The sequence below is a fragment of the Crinia signifera genome, chromosome 19, assembly GCF_055691185.1.
Source record: "Crinia signifera chromosome 19, ASM5569118v1, whole genome shotgun sequence".
NCBI classification, from domain to species: Eukaryota; Metazoa; Chordata; class Amphibia; order Anura; family Myobatrachidae; genus Crinia; species Crinia signifera.
Genome location: NC_139226.1, coordinates 29,314,859 through 29,333,920, shown reverse-complemented (window position 1 = coordinate 29,333,920; position 19,062 = coordinate 29,314,859). Strand labels below are relative to the sequence as shown.

Below are 19,062 nucleotides of genomic sequence, written 5' to 3'. Positions count from 1 at the left end.
CGGGACTGTCCCGCTGTAATCGGGACTGTTGGGAGGTATGTATTTGCATATTTAGCACCACCCCCAACGCATTTTGTCAAGGTCTGGACTTCGTCAAGTCCCCATAGTGAAGGCACACAGCAGGGCAGTGTCCACGCTGTATTGGGGACAGCTGGAGTATGCCAGCATGATGACAAAATAATTCTTATGTGCGGCCACATCCCCAATATGGCACACTGTAAGCATGGACGCAGTTGTTACCCCTCATGTGACAAAGTATGGCATTTCTGAATGGACTTATTGACATAAAGGATTCGTAGGGCTCAGGGACGGCATGTAGCTAGGGCGCCAGCCACTGGAGGGCGGCATTCTAGAGCAGCACCCTTGGCAGGGCTGGCAACAGAAATCTTGGGGCCCGGAACACTGATATCTCGGTGGGCCCCCCAACACCATACGTGAATTCTTATTACATTGCATATTGAATGTATTTTTTTATTTATTATTAGAAGTAAATAGATAATTAATATTTACAATGTAATACGGGAGGGCAGAGATGGGAGGGCACAGCATTTTGCGTTGTGTGTTGTGTGGTTTAGTGTGTTGCGTGATGTCACTAAGCTCATTAGTACAGGTAGCCAGACAAGTGATTAGGCAGCCATGCTTTCAGACCCCGAGTCCCTCAAAGTCTTGGGGCCCCTCAACAGGTCGGGGCCCGGTACGAGTGTCCCCTTTGACCCCCCCGTCGCCTGCCCTGACCCTTGGATCCAGGTAAGCGTCACACCCCCCCCCCCCCTCCGGAGTCAGCATCAACCAGCACCAACCAGGCTCGGCGGCGGTCAGCCCCCTCCTCCCCCCCGGACTCGGTGGCCGCTTTAAGTTCACCCCCGGCACATCACTCCCCCCCCCCCACGTGCATAGGTGAGCAAGGGTGGGGGGGCACAGACACCCCTCGCCCGCCTGGGGTGCTGCCGGCCCTGGTAGGGGTAAAGCTTCTAAACATGATACTTGCAGGTGTTGCCCGTAGCAACCAATTTATTCGAAATTGGGCCGGTTGCACTAAGCTTCAAAAGTGATAAAATGGAGAGTGATAAACAGCCAACCAATCAGCTCCTGCCTGACAATTTGCAAACACAGTCTGTGACATGGCAGATAGGAGCTGATTGGCTGTTGGTTTATCACTCTCCATTTTATCACTTTTGAAGCTTAGTGCATCTGACCCATTAGCTAACATGTATCTATTGTTTCTAGAGGATTATAGAATCTGATGGGTTGCTATGGGAAACAACCTCCACTTGTCTGTTTTAGAAGCTTTAGCAAATATACCCCTTAATAACACTTCAGTTGCTGTGGAACCACAAGTCCCAGCGTTCCCAGAGAGAGAGATAGACAGAGTCAAGGGCCCCATACATCAGCAATTAATTGTGACAATTTTCAGATATGGAGATGATTGCCACAATTAATTTTAGAAGTGTGGGCTCCACCTCTTGGCAATCCCAATCAAAATCGCCAATCAATTGCTTAATCAGGTTTTTAAACATGTTTAATAATCTGGTATTATCTGCAGATCTTTTTTATATGTGTGGGCATTCCCAATTCGTCTTCTCCATCTATTTACATTGTGAACAGCAATCGATTGGGCAATTTCCAGATATGAAGATCTGCCGATCACTGAAATAAATCTGTATTGTGTGGGCAAAGTCAGATAGATTGTAAAATCCATTTATCTGGCCAAAATATCCCTATATCTAAAAATCCATAAATTGTGATTGCTGATGTATGGGGCCCATCACTGTGAGATAAACAACCCCTGTTGCTCAATCCTGTAATGGAGGCGTGGCCTATCGCCATGGGCACAGGACAACAACAAACCACAATGCAATAGCCAGGTGCCCTAGGCTCAGTCACTGCAGAGCTGCAGTATCCTGCTATCTTTCTGCATTGTTTTGTGTTGCTACCAGTATAATGGCCCTGGAGAGGAGACAAGACTGGCATCTAACCAGTACCGGCGTTGGGCACAACTACAGGGCTCAGGTTTCATTCCCCCCACCGCACATCAAGGTAACGTGAGGATTAGCAGTCCCCTACATTGTTTAACGTGTGCTATGATAATTATATATTATACAGTAATGGTTACGTGGAAGTCATGCATTACCCTGCAGTACACAAGTGCAGCTTGGGTGGCAATTGTTAAACTGCGTATAATATATTATACATCTGACATTAATATCCATAGAAATAGTACCTTTGGAGAATCTAATCGTTTGGTGGGAAGGTGATTGCTCCAGATCACTGATTTGGATGGGGGATGGACACTCACAGAGATATGGTAGTTTGCAGTAAGCAATTTTGTTATTTCCTCATCTGTTCTGACGCTGATGCCATAGTGGGCGTGTCCATACAGATCCCTTAAGGCAGCATCATTAGCATATTTTCCCATGTCCTAAGTGAAATTTTTTAGATGGGAAACATTTTTTGTTCTCGTGCAGGTACACGGGGCTGATTCCTAGTCTATATACCTGGCCTACTCTACATTGCTCAGTGCTGTGCATGAAATACTATACCAAGGCTATTACGTATTGCTTACATACAGTGATGTTATATAATATATGTGTGTGCTCTGTTTCCCAGTCCTCCCTCTCCGAGCCTCTGCCACCAGTGCTGCAGCAGACCAGTGACGGAAAAGCATGTAATGAACTGACCAATGTATATGAGACAACCTCGGGCAGCACCCATGCCAGGAAGTACCCAGGGGGAGTGCTGGCGCAGCCCAACCATCCTCTCCCTCCGCCTCATTGGAAGGTTCATTATAACAAGGATCTGTGGGACAAGGTGAGAGGTGGAGTCATCTTATAATGTACTAATCTGCTTGCAGGTTCCAATATGTGTACCAGAACGCCAGGGATGCTTCCGCATCATAGGTGGCTCTCCCGGATGCCCAGAGAGGTAGGCAGGTCTCCTGGAAAGCAAAAAAGCTTATAACATGGGTTGAGCAACCAAGAATTTCGATCTGGGTTATAAGAAGGGTTGCCCGGGTTTAGTGTGAAGGCGCCGGTCCCGAGTTGGTGCTGGGTCTGATCCCAGGTCTGAACTGACATTGCGATGTGGAAAAGACTTGGCAGGACCATATGCATTCTCAGGCCATCGTTGGGGTGTGCCCTACATGGAAATGGGTGTGGTTTGCTCTAATATTGGCAGATCAGGATTGGTCTGGGTGGATGTGGGCAGTCTTTATTTTGTGCTTTTTCTGACATGTTTAGCGATAGCCACTTTGGGGTGTTATTATGACATCAGCATAACTCATGGTTCAATAAACTGTTTTATTATCTCATCATCATATAATGCTTAAGTAGCAGTTTTACATTGTGTCACGCAGCTAAAACTAAAGGAATGGAGGACACCACTGGACCCAGGAAACCAGAGCTCTGAAATGAAATCACAATTCCTGGGGGCTCCAGCTCAACCCACCAGCAGCACCTTCCATGCAGGACCCCAGCCCTTCTCTCTGGAGAATCACTTCTACGAGGGACCATCACAGGTCAGTTACACTGTACTGCATATTTCATGTTTACAGTAAATCATAGGCAGTATGGGAGTGGCACTACTGGGAACATTATATGTGTAAGCGGCACTAGTGGATGTTTTATGTGTGGGAGTGGCACTACTGGGAACATTATATGTGTAAGTGGCACTAGTGGATGGATTATGTGTGTAAGCGGCACTACTGGGAACATTATATGTGTAAGTGGCACTAGTGGAGGCATTATATATGTAAAAAGGCACTACTGGGAACATTATATGTGTAAGCGGCACTACTGGGAACATTATATGTGTAAGCGGCATTAGTGGAAGGATTATGTGTGTAAGCGGCACTAGTGGAGGCATTATGTGTGTAAGGGGCACTAGTGGAGGCATTATGTGTGTAAGCGGCACTAGTGGAGGCATTATGCGTGTAAGGGGCACTAGTGGAGGCATTATGTGAGTAAGCGGCACTAGTGGAGGCATTATGTGTGTAAGCGGCACTAGTGGAGGGATTATATGTGTAAGCGGCACTAGTGGAGGGATTATATGTGTAAATGGCACTAGTGGAGGCATTATGCGTGTAAGGGGCACTAGTGGAGGCATTATGTGTGTAAGCGGCACTAGTGGAGGCATTATGTGTGTAAGCGGCACTAGTGGAGGCATTATGTGTGTAAGCGGCACTAGTGGAGGGATTATATGTGTAAATGGCACTAGTGGAGCGATTATATGTGTAAGGGGCACTAGTGGAGGCATTATGTGTGTAAGCAGCACTAGTGGAGGCATTATGTGTGTAAGCGGTACTAGTGGAGGGATTATATGTGTAAATGGCACTAGTGGAGGGATTATATGTGTAAGCGGCACTAGTGGAGGCATTATGCGTGTAAGCGGCTTTACTGGGATAACCATCAAATGATTTCTGCAGCCTTCGGTCTGAAAAGTAAGTCAATACTTACTTTTCAGATGACCGCTATTCGGAAAGGGTGCTGATGTCATGTGACCTCCCGCCCCACGCAGGCATCGACCCATCTGCGCTCCAAGGGGAACTGGGGTGAAATGTAATAGGAGGAGAGAATCAGAAAGTGAGAGATTTGGTAAGAAATCTCCAGTTTTTTAGAGCGGCAATCATTTACACTACAAAATCAAACTGGTTTTGCTGTGTAAATGATTGCCGTTTTAAAAAAACCTGGAGATTTCTTACCAAATCTTTCACTTTCTGAATCTCTCATCCTATTACATTTCACCCTGGGTGTTCGCACAGGGGGATACACATGCGCATATTCCAACATCAAAAGCGGGCCGAAATCGGACCTGTCTAAATCGGCACCATTGGGTGATGCTCTGCACATAATCTTATGTCACATCACTTATATATATGTCCGCGAGAGCATGGGAAGTTGTATGCAATGTCTTATCGTATTCTATCGTTCTGTATACATAGCCTCAGGCATCACAATTCATCCCGCTTCTTTTAATCCTGCCCCCAGACTCCTGTGAAACTAGCCAATGGGAGTCTGGGGGTGGGCTTAGGAGTGTTATCCCTTATGCTGAGTCCTGGGTGCCGCATAAAAACGCATTAGCTACAATTGTTTCTGAATAATGCTGACAGAACGGTGTACATGTCATGTACTAATAATATGTTGGTGTTTAGTCATTAGTGGCAACTACAGAAAACAAGATGGTGTCTGGGGAACCATTCTATATAAGAGACAAGGGGGTCCTGAGCCTGAATGACATATATGCATCTACTACGGCGCGGGACTTCCGGGCATTTACCACGTGAGTGTCAACGTCTCACACTTCTGTCATAAGGAGTCATTAGAAAACATGTCCTGGCTGTAGTGTGTACTTACATAGATATGTGATAGTGAGCCTGTGACCGGTGTGTAACAGTTCTCATATATAGTCCTCTGTGTGCTATGTGTATGGGTAATAATGTCTGCCCCTCGTCTAGGTATCACATCACCAGATGTCAGCTGCCCATCCTGTTCTCAGAGCAGGGCGCCGCTAATCTAAGTCACCAGAGAGTGAGATTACCGAGCCCTACAGAGATAATTTGATGGTTGGCGACCGCGAATGACTTCAGGCCCAGTTTGCTAATGGACAAAAGCATATGCACTGCAGGTGGGGTAGATGTAACAGGTGCAGGGAGAGTTAGATTTGGGTGGGTTATTTTGTTTCCGTGCAGGGTAAATACTGCCTGATTTATTTTTACACTGCAATATAGATATCAGTTTGAATTACAAACCCCACCCAAATCTAACTCTCTCTGCACGTTACATCTGCCCCACCTGCAATGCACATGGTTTTGTCCTTTAGTAAACCAAATGTGCTTCACGAATGAACCTGAATCAGGCCCAATATGTCACACATTGCACAGGGAGATGTTTCAACATCATCGCAACAGGTCTCTGGGCTACCCCCATTCTGAGATGGCAGTAGCCCATTGTAGCCTATGGGCTACTTACCGCACTACCAGCGGGGCAATGCAGTAAGCACGGGTCAGGCTAGCCAAGACCCCTCACTCCCAGTGAAGCAGATTGCAGGGCCATACTCCTTTCGGAGCCCCTGTCCCTGCAGGGACATACATTGGCCCAAAAAAGGATCATATATTGTAATGCGATCCAATGGTAAATGGGCCCCTTAAAGTTTCAGTGATGGAGTTAAAAGCCCAGTCAGGTCCCTGACCTGTGTGCTGATAGGATGACAGCAGTGGTCCCGGAGAGGATGAACCAGCACGTGCCGCTCCAGATGTAATTACACCCATGTCCTCCATCTTTCTACCACCGAATAGGTTACGCTCAGGTTACACAATGCGGTCAATAGGATCGACAGTAATTAGGGCAACAGTCAATAGGATGACCACTATTGATCGACGGACAAAAGATCAACACATGAAAAAAAATCGACATGCATTAGATCGACATGGTCAAAAGGTCGACAGGATTTTTTCACATTTAAAAAAAAAAAAGGTGTTTTTTTCACACATTACTATCCAAGTGGGCATCGAGCACAGCGCGCCATGCGAGGGGGCGCGGGATGCTTATAAAGTGTCCATGTCGAAAAAGACACACAAAAAAAAACATAAAAAAATCACGTCAACCTTTTTTTTTCATGTCGACCTAATAAATGTTGTCATTTTTCATGTGCAGCAATATTGGTGGACAGGGCATGGATTTGGGGTATGGTCAAATCATTTTTCCTGTGTCGGCCTTTTGCTTGGCCACCAGTAGTGGGCGACCTATTGACCCATAGCCAGGTTACAATGCAGGAAATGTAGAACTTTGCTTATGTCAGTATTACCTTCTTCTACCTAGGAGAGAACTGGAGGGCTATGCCAAAAAAGACACCTTAACATACTGGCAGGCTGAGGATTACCCTAAGGCCTGGGGGCATGGCACGAAAGAGAACCCATTGCCCAAGGAGACGCTACCAACACTCCGTCGTCCCCCTCCTATGCGTGACACCATGCAGTTTCCTGTTGCCACGAAATTGCCACGGATACCACCACGTGCAAAGTCTGTCCCTCACCGAGGACTGAAAACTCTGGCGCAGGAGAGCTACCGGTGGCCCCTGGATGCCAAGAGGTCACGGGATGTTTACTGCCCATTGGAATGCCCCTGGACAATGCCACTTCCCGGAGCGGAGATAACATCAGTGCCCAAGATGTATGAAAGTGAATATGAGACATATGGCAGCCACCGGCCCGTTGTGGTGTAACACAAGGCACAATAAATCGTCCGAATGAAATATATGTTGTGGTGATATATATATATACCTCATTGCTCCTCCAACACGTCGCTGCTCTCATCATACCTCATTGCCAGCATCACACCTCACTGCTCTCATCATACCTCATTGCTCCCCTAACATGTCGCTGCTCTCAGTCATAACTCACTGCCAACATCACACCTCACTGCTCCTTCTAACATGTCACTGCTCCACTTCACTGCTCTCATCATACCTCACTGCTCCACCTAACATATCGCTGCTCCCATTATACCTCACTGCCAGCACACCACACCTCATCACTTTCATCATACCTCACTGCTCCACCTAACATGTCGCTGCTCTCATAACTCACTGCCAACATCACACCTCACTGCTCCTTCTAACATGTCACTGCTCCACTTCCTGCTCTCATTATACCTCACTGCTACACCTAACATGTCGCTGCTCTCATCATAATTCACTGCCAACATCACACCTCACTGCTCTCATCATACCTCATTGCTCCCCTAACACGTCGCTGCTCTCATCATAACTCACTGCCAACATCACACCTCACTGCTCTCATCATACCTCATTGCTCCCCTAACATGTCGCTGCTCTCATCATAACTCACTGCCAGCATCACACCTCATTGCTCCCCTAACATGTCGCTGCTCTCATCATAACTCATTGCCAGCATCACACCTCACTGCTCTCATCATACCTCATTGCTCCCCTAACATGTCGCTGCTCTCATCATAACTCACTGCCAACATCACACCTCACTGCTCTCATCACACCTCACTGCTCCTTCTAACATGTCACTGTTCCCCTTACTGTTCTCATCATACCTCATTGCTCCACCTAACATGTCGCTGCTCCCATTATACCTCTCTGCTCTATCACACCTCACTGCCAGCACACCACACCTCATCACTCTCATCATACCTCACTGCTCCACCTAACATGTCACTGCTCCCATTATACCTCACTGCCAGCACACCACACCTCATCACTCTCATCATACCTCACTGCTCCACCTAACATGTCGCTGCTCCCATTATACCTCACTGCCAGCACACCACACCTCATCACTCTCATCATACCTCACTGCTGCCCCAAGCACGTTGTCGACCTGACTGAAGCTCGACATGGGTTAGGTCAACACAAGCATTAGGCCAATGTCAAACATAGCACTGGCGCCCCCCCCCCCCCCCCCCCCCTCGCATGGCTTGCTGCATTTGCCGTGCTTCGCGCATGGTGCCTTGCTACCCTCGGCACAATATTTTATTCTCCCACAATGCCCTAGTGGATGGAAGGGCATGAAATACCGACTGTCGGCACATGTCGGCTCAAAAAAGTGAAAACCCCCAAGTCGCCCTTTTGACTGTCGACGACCTTGACCATGTCAACCTAATGATTGTGTCAACCTAATGACCCTGTCGACTTAACCCATGTCAACTTTCAGTCATATCGACCTAGTGGCAGGGGCACTGCTCTCATCATACCACACTACCAGCATCACACCTCACTGCCAGCATCATACCTCACCACTCTCATCACACCTCAATGCTCTACTCATACCTCTCCACACTCATCATACCTCACTGCCCCCCTAACACGTCACCACTTTCAGCATACCTCACTGCCAGCATCACACCTCACTACTCCACCTCGCTTACCATATCAGATCTGTCCAGTTAATCTCTCTCATTTGAAATCATCAATGCAGTGTTCAGCCTTTGCTGTGGGATGCATGAACAGGTGACCTGGCCTGGCCTGTAGTTCACTGCATATCAGAATCAGCTTTATTGGCCGGGTATACTTACGTATACTAGGAATTTGGTTTGGATTGCTGTGCAACAGCCAGGGTGGGAACACGTAAAAGTATACCTCACAGCACAGATGTATATTAAAACACGTTCAGATATGCACTAGATGTATCCTGAAGAGGGCATGAACATGGGGAACATACATTTACTGAGCTGTACAGCACCCATGCAGCGGTGCCACTTGGTGACTGCAACAGCCAGATAGGTAGACAGTAAAACAGTACAGATATGGGACACACAGGGTGACACAGGTTACATATTTGGCTAGCGGAACAGATCCTAGGCAGCCATCAGCGGCGCCATCTTTACGTTGCTGCTCACAGGGCAGCATTGGAGGGGCTCAGCAGGCCAGCATGGGGGGGGAGTCTGTGAGGCGGCGGGCTGGAGTTGGGCCCTCTTTGGGCTGCCCCTGATAGTGTAGTGGTACCATGGTGGAAGCCACTGGGTTCGCCTGGAACTGAAGCCTTGAGTGGGGGCAGACAGGCTCCTGCAGACTGGTGTGTGCCCCGGCCAGGGGTCCTGCTGGTGCGGCCGGGGGCTGAGCTGATGCTGGCGCATCGCAGCCGGGTGACGAAGCCAGAGGATCCCGCTGGAGGCCTCCTCTGGCGGGGCCATGAATGCCGCCACACACCAGCGCTCTCTGTCTCCTTCTCCGCCTCCCTTCCTCCATCTCTGCCTCCCTCATGCTCATCCTCTCCCTTCTGCAAGACTCCCCTTCTCCGGCGGCTGGGGAAGGAGCTTGCATGTGTGCGGCCATCTCCGGTCATACCGGAAGCATATGGTTGACAGATCTACGATGTCTAAATAGACCAGGTTAGAATCGACCACGCTTAGTCAAACCCGTCTAGTTAGACGCCTAAAGGTAGTCAACAGTGCTTAGCTCAACTGTAACGAAAGTTAGACCCAAACATTTGGTCTATGGGAACGTGGTCGACTTGGTTCATACTTTACGATCCAAGTAGACATAGAGTTAGATTATACTCAGGGCTATTTTTCAGCAGGCTCCAGCAGGAACTGAGGCCCTTAGGCCGGTTTCACACACTCTGGCTCCTGCCAGACGGTGAAATGCCGCACGGCCAGGGAGCCTTGCCGCACACAGTAGATTATCATGGAGGGGATGGCCACAGCCCGGCTGCCGTCCCTTCCAGTGGCGGGATCCGGCTGCAACCAGATGGCCGGGCCGTGGCCGTCCTGTGTGAATGGACACAATAGTGTCCATTCACAACTAATGTGTGTGGCACGGCTCCCTGGCCGTGCGGGATTTCACCGTCCGGTAGGAGCCGAAGTGTGACACCGGCCTCAGGCTGGTTTCATACACTCCGGTTTTGACCAGACGGAAAAAAGCCGGACCCACTTTGTCCGGTTTTTAGCCGGATTTCAGGACCTTTCACATGATCCGGTTTGGAGATCCTGTGGCCCGCCCCCTCGTCACATGGGGGTGGGTCCAAACAGTTTGACTGGCATGTCCAGTCTGACGGGCTTTAGAAATATTTTGTCAGAAAGAGTGAACTAGAATTAGGGCCTCAGTTCCTGCTGAAAAATAGCCCTGATTATACTAGTGGCCAAAGCAAGGTTAGGGGACATTGACAGTAGTAGGATAGACAGTAGTATGGGCAGGCTGCATGCAGGTGTGGATTGGCAGTAATGTAGGAAGACTGCATGCATGTGTGGATTGGCAGTATCGTAGGCAGGCTGCATGCATGTGTGGATTGGCAGTAACGTAGGCAGGCTGCATGCATGTGTGGATTGGCAGTATCGTAAGCAGGCTGCATGCAGGTGTGGATTGGCAGTAATGTAGGCAGGCTGCATGCAGGTGTGGATTGGCAGTAACGTAGGCAGGCTACATGCAGGTGTGGATTGGCAGTAATTTAGTCAGGCTGCAGCAGGTGTGGATTGGCAGTAACATAGGGAGGCTGCAGCAGTTGTGGATTGGCAGTATCGTAGGCAGGCTGCAGCAGGTGTGGATTGGCAGTAACGTAGGCAGGCTGCATGCAGGTGTGGATTGGCTGTAACGTAGGGAGGCTGCAGCAGGTGTGGATTGGCAGTAACGTAGGGAGGCTGCAGCAGGTGTGGATTGGCAGTAACGTAGTCAGGCTACATGCAGGTGTGGATTGGCAGTAACGTAGGCAGGCTGCATGCAGGTGTGGATTGGCAGTAACGTAGGCAGGCTGCATGCAGGTGTGGATTGGCAGTAACGTAGGCAGGCTGCATGCAGGTGTGGATTGGCAGTAACGTAGGCAGGCTGCATGCAGGTTTGGATTGGCAGTAACGTAGGCAGGCTGCATGCAGTTGTGGATTGGCAGTAACGTAGGCAGGCTGCATGCAGGTGTGTATTGGCAGTAATGTAGGCAGGCTGCATGCAGGTGTGGATTGGCAGTAATGTAGGCAGGCTGCATGCAGGTGTGGATTGGCAGTAACGTAGGCAGGCTGCATGCAGGTGTGGATTGGCATTAACGTAGGCAGGCTGCATGCAGGTGTGGATTGGCAGTAACGTAGGCAGGCTGCATGCAGGTGTGGATTGGCAGTAACGTAGGCAGGCTGCATGCAGGTGTGGATTGGCAGTAACGTAGGCAGGCTGCATGCAGGTGTGGATTGGCAGTAATGTAGTCAGGCTGCATGCAGGTGTGGATTGGCACTAATGTAGGCAGGCTGCATGCAGGTGTGGATTTGCAGTAATGTAGGCAGTCTGCATGCAGGTGTGAATTGGCAGTAACGTATTCAATCTGCATGCAGGTGTGGATTGGCAGTAATGTAGGCAGGCTGCATGCAGGTGTGGATTGGCAGTAACGTAGCCAGGATACATGCAGGTGTGGATTGGCAGTAATTTAGTCAGGCTGCAGCAGGTGTGGATTGGCAGTAACATAGGGAGGCTGCAGCAGTTGTGGATTGGCAGTATCGTAGGCAGGCTGCAGCAGGGGGTTGATTGGCAGTAACGTAGGCAGGCTGCATGCAGGTGTGGATTGGCTGTAACGTAGGGAGGCTGCAGCAGGTGTGGATTGGCAGTAACGTAGTCAGGCTGCATGCAGGTGTGGATTGGCAGTAACGTAGGCAGGCTGCATGCAGGTGTGGATTGGCAGTAACGTAGGCAGGCTGCATGCAGGTGTGGATTGGCATTAACGTAGGCAGGCTGCATGCAGGTGTGGATTGGCAGTAACGTAGGCAGGCTGCATGCAGGTGTGGATTGGCAGTAACGTAGGCAGGCTGCATGCAGGTGTGGATTGGCAGTAACGTAGGCAGGCTGCATGCAGGTGTGGATTGGCAGTAATGTAGTCAGGCTGCATGCAGGTGTGGATTGGCAGTAATGTAGGCAGGCTGCATGCAGGTGTGGATTTGCAGTAATGTAGGCAGTCTGCATGCAGGTGTGAATTGGCAGTAACGTATTCAATCTGCATGCAGGTGTGGATTGGCAGTAATGTAGGCAGGCTGCATGCAGGTGTGGATTGGCAGTAACGTAGCCAGGCTACATGCAGGTGTGGATTGGCAGTAATTTAGTCAGGCTGCAGCAGGTGTGGATTGGCAGTAACATAGGGAGGCTGCAGCAGTTGTGGATTGGCAGTATCGTAGGCAGGCTGCAGCAGGGGGTTGATTGGCAGTAACGTAGGCAGGCTGCATGCAGGTGTGGATTGGCTGTAACGTAGGGAGGCTGCAGCAGGTGTGGATTGGCAGTAACGTAGTCAGGCTGCATGCAGGTGTGGATTGGCAGTAACGTAGGCAGGCTGCATGCAGGTGTGGATTGGCAGTATCGTAGGCAGGCTGCATGCAGGGTTGGATTGGCAGTAACGTAGGCAGGCTGCATGTAGGTGTGGGTTGGCAGTAATGTAGGCAAGCTGCATGCAGGTGTGGATTGGCAGTAATGTAGGCAGGCTGCATGCAGGTGTGGATTGGCAGTAGTGTAGGCAGGCTGTATGCAGGTGTGGATTGGCAGTAGTGTAGGCAGGCTGCATGCAGGTGTGGATTGGAAGTAATGTAGGCAGGCTGCATGCAGGTGTGGATTGGTAGTAATGTAGGCAGGCTGCATGCAGGTGTGGATTGGTAGTAATGTAGGCAGGCTGCAGCAGGTGTGGATTGGGAGATGTCTGAAGCTTCCTCAAGATTGGCGTATCGTACAAATGGAGACGTCACTCTGTACGACAGTCTTCACAGTTGGCGGCATTGCAGCAGAAGTACCATCCTCTCCCTTCTGCAAGACTCCCCTTCTCCGGCCTGTAGCTTGGACACTCCTATCCTAAATCCTTTCTCCATGTTATTTTTATCTGCTTTATATAATAAAACAACCATTCATTAATTTTGTCCTTGGATTGATGTCGGAGTTTCTATGAACTGTGGAAAAAAGGAAGAGAATTAAAAATCATAATTAATTAGTTAATGCCAACTCGTTCTATATATAACAATTCAAACTGGAAACCGCACACGGTGTTGAGTCGGATGCACATGTAAAATCAGCCAAGGGTTTCATTGACGGATCAGTTTGTCCTTTCGGGATTAACATGATCATTCACTTCAGGATTTACAATATCCGTCAAATATCATTAAGTAACGATTCCCTAATCTGTTCCGGGGAAACAAAAATCAGAAAATCCCTTCAGCCTTCACACCCCCACTAGAATTATCATGCTGGAACATTTAAAAGAAGGCTTCACTGAAGAAACGGACCACTGCGGCCCAGGTTCCGAGCATCACCAGTCAGCCTCCTCTCTGCTCTCTCAGGTGAGTCTCCCAAACATCTCTTCTAAATAAAGATAAACTGGTCCTTGGAGGATTGGTGCACTAAGCAAGACAGGTGGTTTATATTATTTAGATTGTTCCTACCTACATTCTCTGTCTTCACAGCACCCTCTGTCCATATCCAGGTAGGGATGGCCACCCATCATCGATGGTTTATGGCCGTTGTTGAATACTTTTGCTAATCGATGGGGGAGAACCAGATAGTTTCCCTCCATCGATTGCACAGCAAAACCCATGTTTTTTTTGTTTTGTTTTGTTTTCAAGTGCTGGGAAACGGAGTATATCTCCGCCCCGACAACCCCTAAGCACCACCCCCATGTTCTGATTGGCCCACAGCCAGTAAATTAAAGAAAATGGATGACTATCGATAGTAACAAACTATATGATGGTAAAACTATCAATGGCTGGTTACAGTATTGCCATCGCTGGTGACTACACCAATGGCTATCTCGATATCCAGGAAGTTTTACCATTTTGGGTTCACTTTCTGTTGAGTAATTTAGTCCATCCAGTAGCCTCTAGTGGTTACTGGCTGTACTTCATCACAAAAGGTGAGGATTTAGCCATCCATCTCTCTCCTTAGTTTGCAGCCACCCTAGGGTAGTATACAATAGGTTAGGTCATGCACATCTTTGCACAGGGCATGCTAGACATGAACACCACATTAATAATCACAAACCATGTCTGAAACGTTTAATTATGCATACTTGCTGCAAACATGAAGAACCAATAGCCCAACATACCTGCCAACTTCCATAGAAGTACATATGTAAGGGTACACTTACTCTTCCTGCTGTTCTAGTTTACTTTGCCCTGCTGTCTCCTTAGGGCAGCGGCCCCTGCGCTGTTCTCATTACCAGTAACTTTAATTCATACTTCTACCCATTAAGGATGTTGAGCACCCAGGCTCTGGTCCAACTGCTTGTTGTGTACTTGTCTGCTGTGCAAGGACGCAATGCCTGTTACCTCACCAACGCCACCATCTCTGCCGAGAAAGACCACTGCCCGAGGTGCATCACCTTCACCACCACCATCTGTAGTGGCCACTGTCACAATACAGTAAGTCTTGCTTTGTGTTTCATGGTGGCGATGTATCGCACTGGTATAGCAATGGTGTGCAATTTGTGACTGGATGATCTAAGGAGTCTGTAGGTCAAACTATGGCCCTCCAGCTGTTGTGAAACTACAAGTTCCATCATGCCTTGCCACAGTTTGCGGTTGGGGAATGCTAAAACTGTGGCAAGGCATGCTGGGATGTGTAGTTTCACAACAGATGGAGGGCCACAGTTTGGCCATGATTGCTGTAGATGAAACCAGTGCTTTGGCAGAATGGAATGTTGGTAATATTCTGAGAAGATGGACAATAGGAACTATGTGGGTCCACCACACTCATCATGGCTCCGATTGCAGCTGCATGGGCACTCATGGTGCAACTAGCCTCACCCACGTCTCAGTACGCTGGCCTGCAAGCGTAATGTAACCTTATGGCCACAGGTGCACACAAGTGGCTTCCGCAGCTATGATGTGTAGCTCTAATTTATTTTATTAAGCTGACCAGTAACCTATAGACTGTAAACTTGTGAGCAGGGACCTCCTACCTCCATGTCAGTTTGTATCTACCCAGTTTGTTTAATCACGGTTTCCAATTGTAAAGCGCAACAGAACCTGCTGCGCTATATAAGACACTGTAACGGAACCTGCTGCGCTATACAAGACACTGTAACGGAATCTTCTGCGCTATACAAGACTCTGTAACGGAACCTGCTGCGCTATATAAGACACTGTAACGGAACCTGCTGGGCTATATAAGACACTAACGGAAACCTGCTGGGCTATATAAGACACTGTAACGGAACCTGCTGGGCTATATAAGACACTAACGGAAACCTGCTGGGCTATATAAGACACTGTAACGGAAACCTGCTGGGCTATATAAGACACTAACGGAAACCTGCTGGGCTATATAAGACACTGTAACGGAAACCTGCTGGGCTATATAAGACACTAACGGAACCTGCTGGGCTATATAAGACACTGTAACGGAACCTGCAGCGCTATATAAGACACTGTAACGGAACCTGCTGCGCTATATAAGACACTGTAACGGAACCTGCTGCGCTATATAAGACACTGTAACGGAACCTGCTGCGCTATATAAGACGCTGTAACGGAACCTGCTGCGCTATACAAGATGCTGTAATGGAACCTGCTGCGCTATATAAGACGCTGTAACGGAATCTGCTGCGCTATATAAGACACTAACGGAATCTGCTGCGCTATACAAGACACTAACGGAATCTGCTGCGCTATATAAGACACTAACGAAATCTGCTGCTCTATATAAGACACTGTAACGGAATCTGCTGCGCTATAAGACACTGTAACGGAATCTGCTGCGCTATATGAGACGCTGTAACGGAATCTGCTGCGCTATATAAGACACTAACGGAATCTGCTGCGCTATATAAGACACTGTAACGGAATCTGCTGCGCTATATAAGACACTGTAACGGAATCTGCTGAGCTATATAAGACACTGTAACGGAATCTGCTGCGCTATATAAGACACTAACGGAATCTGCTGCGCTATATAAGACACTGTAACGGAATCTGCTGCGCTATATAAGACACTGTAACGGAATCTGCTGCGCTATATAAGACACTGTAAATAAAATAATATCAGTGGCGGCTGTTGTGCACCCAAACACAACAACGCTCGAATTGCTCAGTAGAGCACCATCTAGTGGTCATCGGCGTGCAAACCGCTTGGATTCTCTTCCAAGCAGTGTCAGCCTTTTATTATGTAGTAGGAGATACGGTACTTATGTAGTTTCACGGCGCCAGTATGGCACCGTGCGTCTGAGTCCCCTTGCGGGGCTCGCTTCGCTCGCCCACACTGCGGGCTTGGTGGCTCACTACGCTCGCCACGCTTTTTAAAAACAACTCCATGCCAACATGGATAGTGGGGGTATGAACTATCCATGTTGGCATGGAGTTGTTACTTTTTTTAACATAGTTTGTGGCGAGCGTAGAAACCGGAAGTAGCACGGCGCCATGAAACTACACAAGTACCGGAGATACAGTATACATACGAATATGTATAAATTGTTCCCTCAGGACCAGGTGTTAAAGACAGCCGTGCATGCGTACAAGCAGCTGATCTGCACCTATAAAGAAATCCGCTATGAGACCAAGATGCTGCCCGATTGCGAGCCCGGTAAAGATCCCTTCTTCACCTACCCTGTGGCTGTGAGCTGCGGTTGCGACCACTGCAAGATGGAGTACAGCGACTGCACCGTGGAGAGCAGCGAGCCCAACGTCTGCATGAAGAGCCAAATCTAGACACACACAGCGCGACATATAATCACCTGCGCCGCTGTCTTATCACCGCCATCTTTATACATACTGTACATTGATGTGAAATAACGTGATTTGTATGTTTACATCTGGCATTGACACGCATGTGTGTGTAAACACGTTTATAAGGTGACCCCCCAAATAAATGGAAGGGCTTAATGCATCGCTACCTCATGCTTTGGAGACTTGCCTCAATGATTTTGCACAAATGTGACACCTCAGGACAACAGAACTCTAGAACTGAATCTAGTTACCGGGGAACACGGTATGCAGCAAAAAGGTGGACACAAGTTTTTTTTTTTTTTTTTAACCTAATTTGTTAATCCAAGTGGACTTGGAGTTAGATTATAATAGTGTTCCAAGAGCAGCGGGACATGGGAGGGTAAGTGGTACGCCAAGTATCTATGTCGACACTCGAAACAGACATGACAACTTTTCCACGTGTCGACCTTTAATCCAAGTCAACCTTTTGACTGGCGACATAAGACACTGTCAACTGAATGACCCACATCTGTGAAGGAGCAATAGGTTATAGATGCACCTATAGATCAGTATGGATCGCAAAAGGTTTCTCTAAATGGACAAAACCATCGTGCACTGCAGGTGGGGCAGATGTAACATGTGCAGAGAGAATTACGTATGGGTGTAAATATAAAGCAACCGGTATTTACCCTGCACAGAAACAAAATAACTCACTTTCTCTCTCTGTTACATCTGCCCCACCTGCAAAAAAAAAAAAAAACAGTTTGTAATTACAATATTGGGATCCAATAAGTATAATTGATTGGTGACCAATGATTTAATGTCAAATATTGCATAAAATATAAATAAAATAAATAACTAAATAATTCCATGTATTCTACAGAAAGGATGCGACCAGTCTGAAGCGGTCATCAGCACTGCTGCACACTAGCATCACTTACCCTTTAGTAATTTTGTTGGTACTTATGTTAGTTGGGCGCCCACTATAGTTAGTACGCTTATACCCCCACTATCCATGTCGGCATGGAGATGATTTTATATAGTGTGGCGAGCGTAACGAGCCACCGAGCCCGAAGCGTGGCAAGCGGACGCGGAAAACTAAGCAATTAGCTTAGTGGGCGCCCAACTAACATATAAGTACCACTGTTTTAGGTATTATATATTTATTATTTATGTCTGACAGCTGACATCACTGCCAATTTTGCCTGCCAGAAAGTGTAGCGCCACAAAAAAGACCTATAGACACTGGTTGGGCAGGGGTTATGCAATATGGGGGAGGGGGCAGGATCAGGGGTGCACGACACCTTATGCAAATTTTTGGTACTTGTGTATTTTGGCGGCGCCCCCGATGTCCGTCGTACGACGAACAGATCGCATCGCATCGCATGCCATGCACCCGATGGCATACGATGCTATTCGACGCGATTTTGACCCCCTATACGACCAAAAATCGTATAAGCACCCTAAAGGGTGCTTTTGAGCACCCAAATGGGTGCTTACAATGTTAAATGCACCCCCACGCCACCCCCCCACTATAAACGTGAACCCGAAGCGTGGCGAGCGCAGCGAGCCCGCGAGGGGCGGCGGTACGCGTCCTACGACCTTTTCATACCCCCACTATCCACGTCGGCGTGGAGTTGAGAATAGAATAGTGTGGCGAGCGCAGCGAGCCACCGAGCCCGAAGCGTGGCGAGCCCCGCGAGGGGACGCGGATACCTTCACAGGTAAACGTGTCCCTTCGCGGGCTTCACAGGTATCCGCGTCCGCTCGCCACACTATTCTATTCTCAACTCCGACGTGGATAGTGGGGGTATGAAAAGGTCGTAGGACGCGTACCGCTGCGCTCGCCACGCTTCGGGTTCACGTTTATAGTGGGAGGGTGGCGTGGGGGTGCATTTAACATTGTGAGCACCCATTTGGGTGCTTAACATTGTATAAGCACCCATTAGGGTGCTTATAC

The 19,062-nt window shown here is 48.5% G+C and overlaps 2 protein-coding genes across 2 annotated transcripts; both read left to right on the top strand.

Annotated features, from left to right (window-relative positions):
• Window positions 1-1,817: 1,817 nt before the first annotated feature.
• LOC146041770 (stabilizer of axonemal microtubules 3-like) lies at window positions 1,818-7,245 on the top strand. Its single transcript, XM_083161673.1, has 5 exons — window positions 1,818-2,037; window positions 2,608-2,808; window positions 3,353-3,514; window positions 5,147-5,274; window positions 6,813-7,245. Exons 1-5 carry the CDS (start codon window positions 1,942-1,944, stop codon window positions 7,213-7,215), a joined length of 990 nt encoding a protein of 329 aa, XP_083017799.1. The 5' UTR covers window positions 1,818-1,941; the 3' UTR covers window positions 7,216-7,245.
• Window positions 7,246-13,706: 6,461 nt separating this feature from the next.
• On the top strand, window positions 13,707-17,248 carry LOC146041769 (lutropin subunit beta-like). Its single transcript, XM_083161672.1, has 3 exons — window positions 13,707-13,745; window positions 14,654-14,822; window positions 16,881-17,248. Exons 2-3 carry the CDS (start codon window positions 14,655-14,657, stop codon window positions 17,103-17,105), a joined length of 393 nt encoding a protein of 130 aa, XP_083017798.1. The 5' UTR covers window positions 13,707-13,745; window position 14,654; the 3' UTR covers window positions 17,106-17,248.
• The last annotated feature ends 1,814 nt before the right edge of the window (window positions 17,249-19,062 follow it).

Excerpts from the sequence above, each read along its gene's own strand:
- LOC146041769 (XM_083161672.1), top strand. The coding sequence starts at position 14,655 with ATGTTGAGCACCCAGGCTCTGGTCCAACTGCTTGTTGTGTACTTGTCT. Across the intron at positions 14,823-16,880 it reads GTGGCCACTGTCACAATACA|GACCAGGTGTTAAAGACAGC; the intron begins GTAAGTCTTGCT and ends TTGTTCCCTCAG.
- LOC146041770 (XM_083161673.1), top strand. The coding sequence starts at position 1,942 with ATGGCCCTGGAGAGGAGACAAGACTGGCATCTAACCAGTACCGGCGTT. Across the intron at positions 2,809-3,352 it reads ACAAGGATCTGTGGGACAAG|CTAAAACTAAAGGAATGGAG; the intron begins GTGAGAGGTGGA and ends TGTGTCACGCAG. Across the intron at positions 5,275-6,812 it reads GACTTCCGGGCATTTACCAC|GAGAGAACTGGAGGGCTATG; the intron begins GTGAGTGTCAAC and ends TCTTCTACCTAG.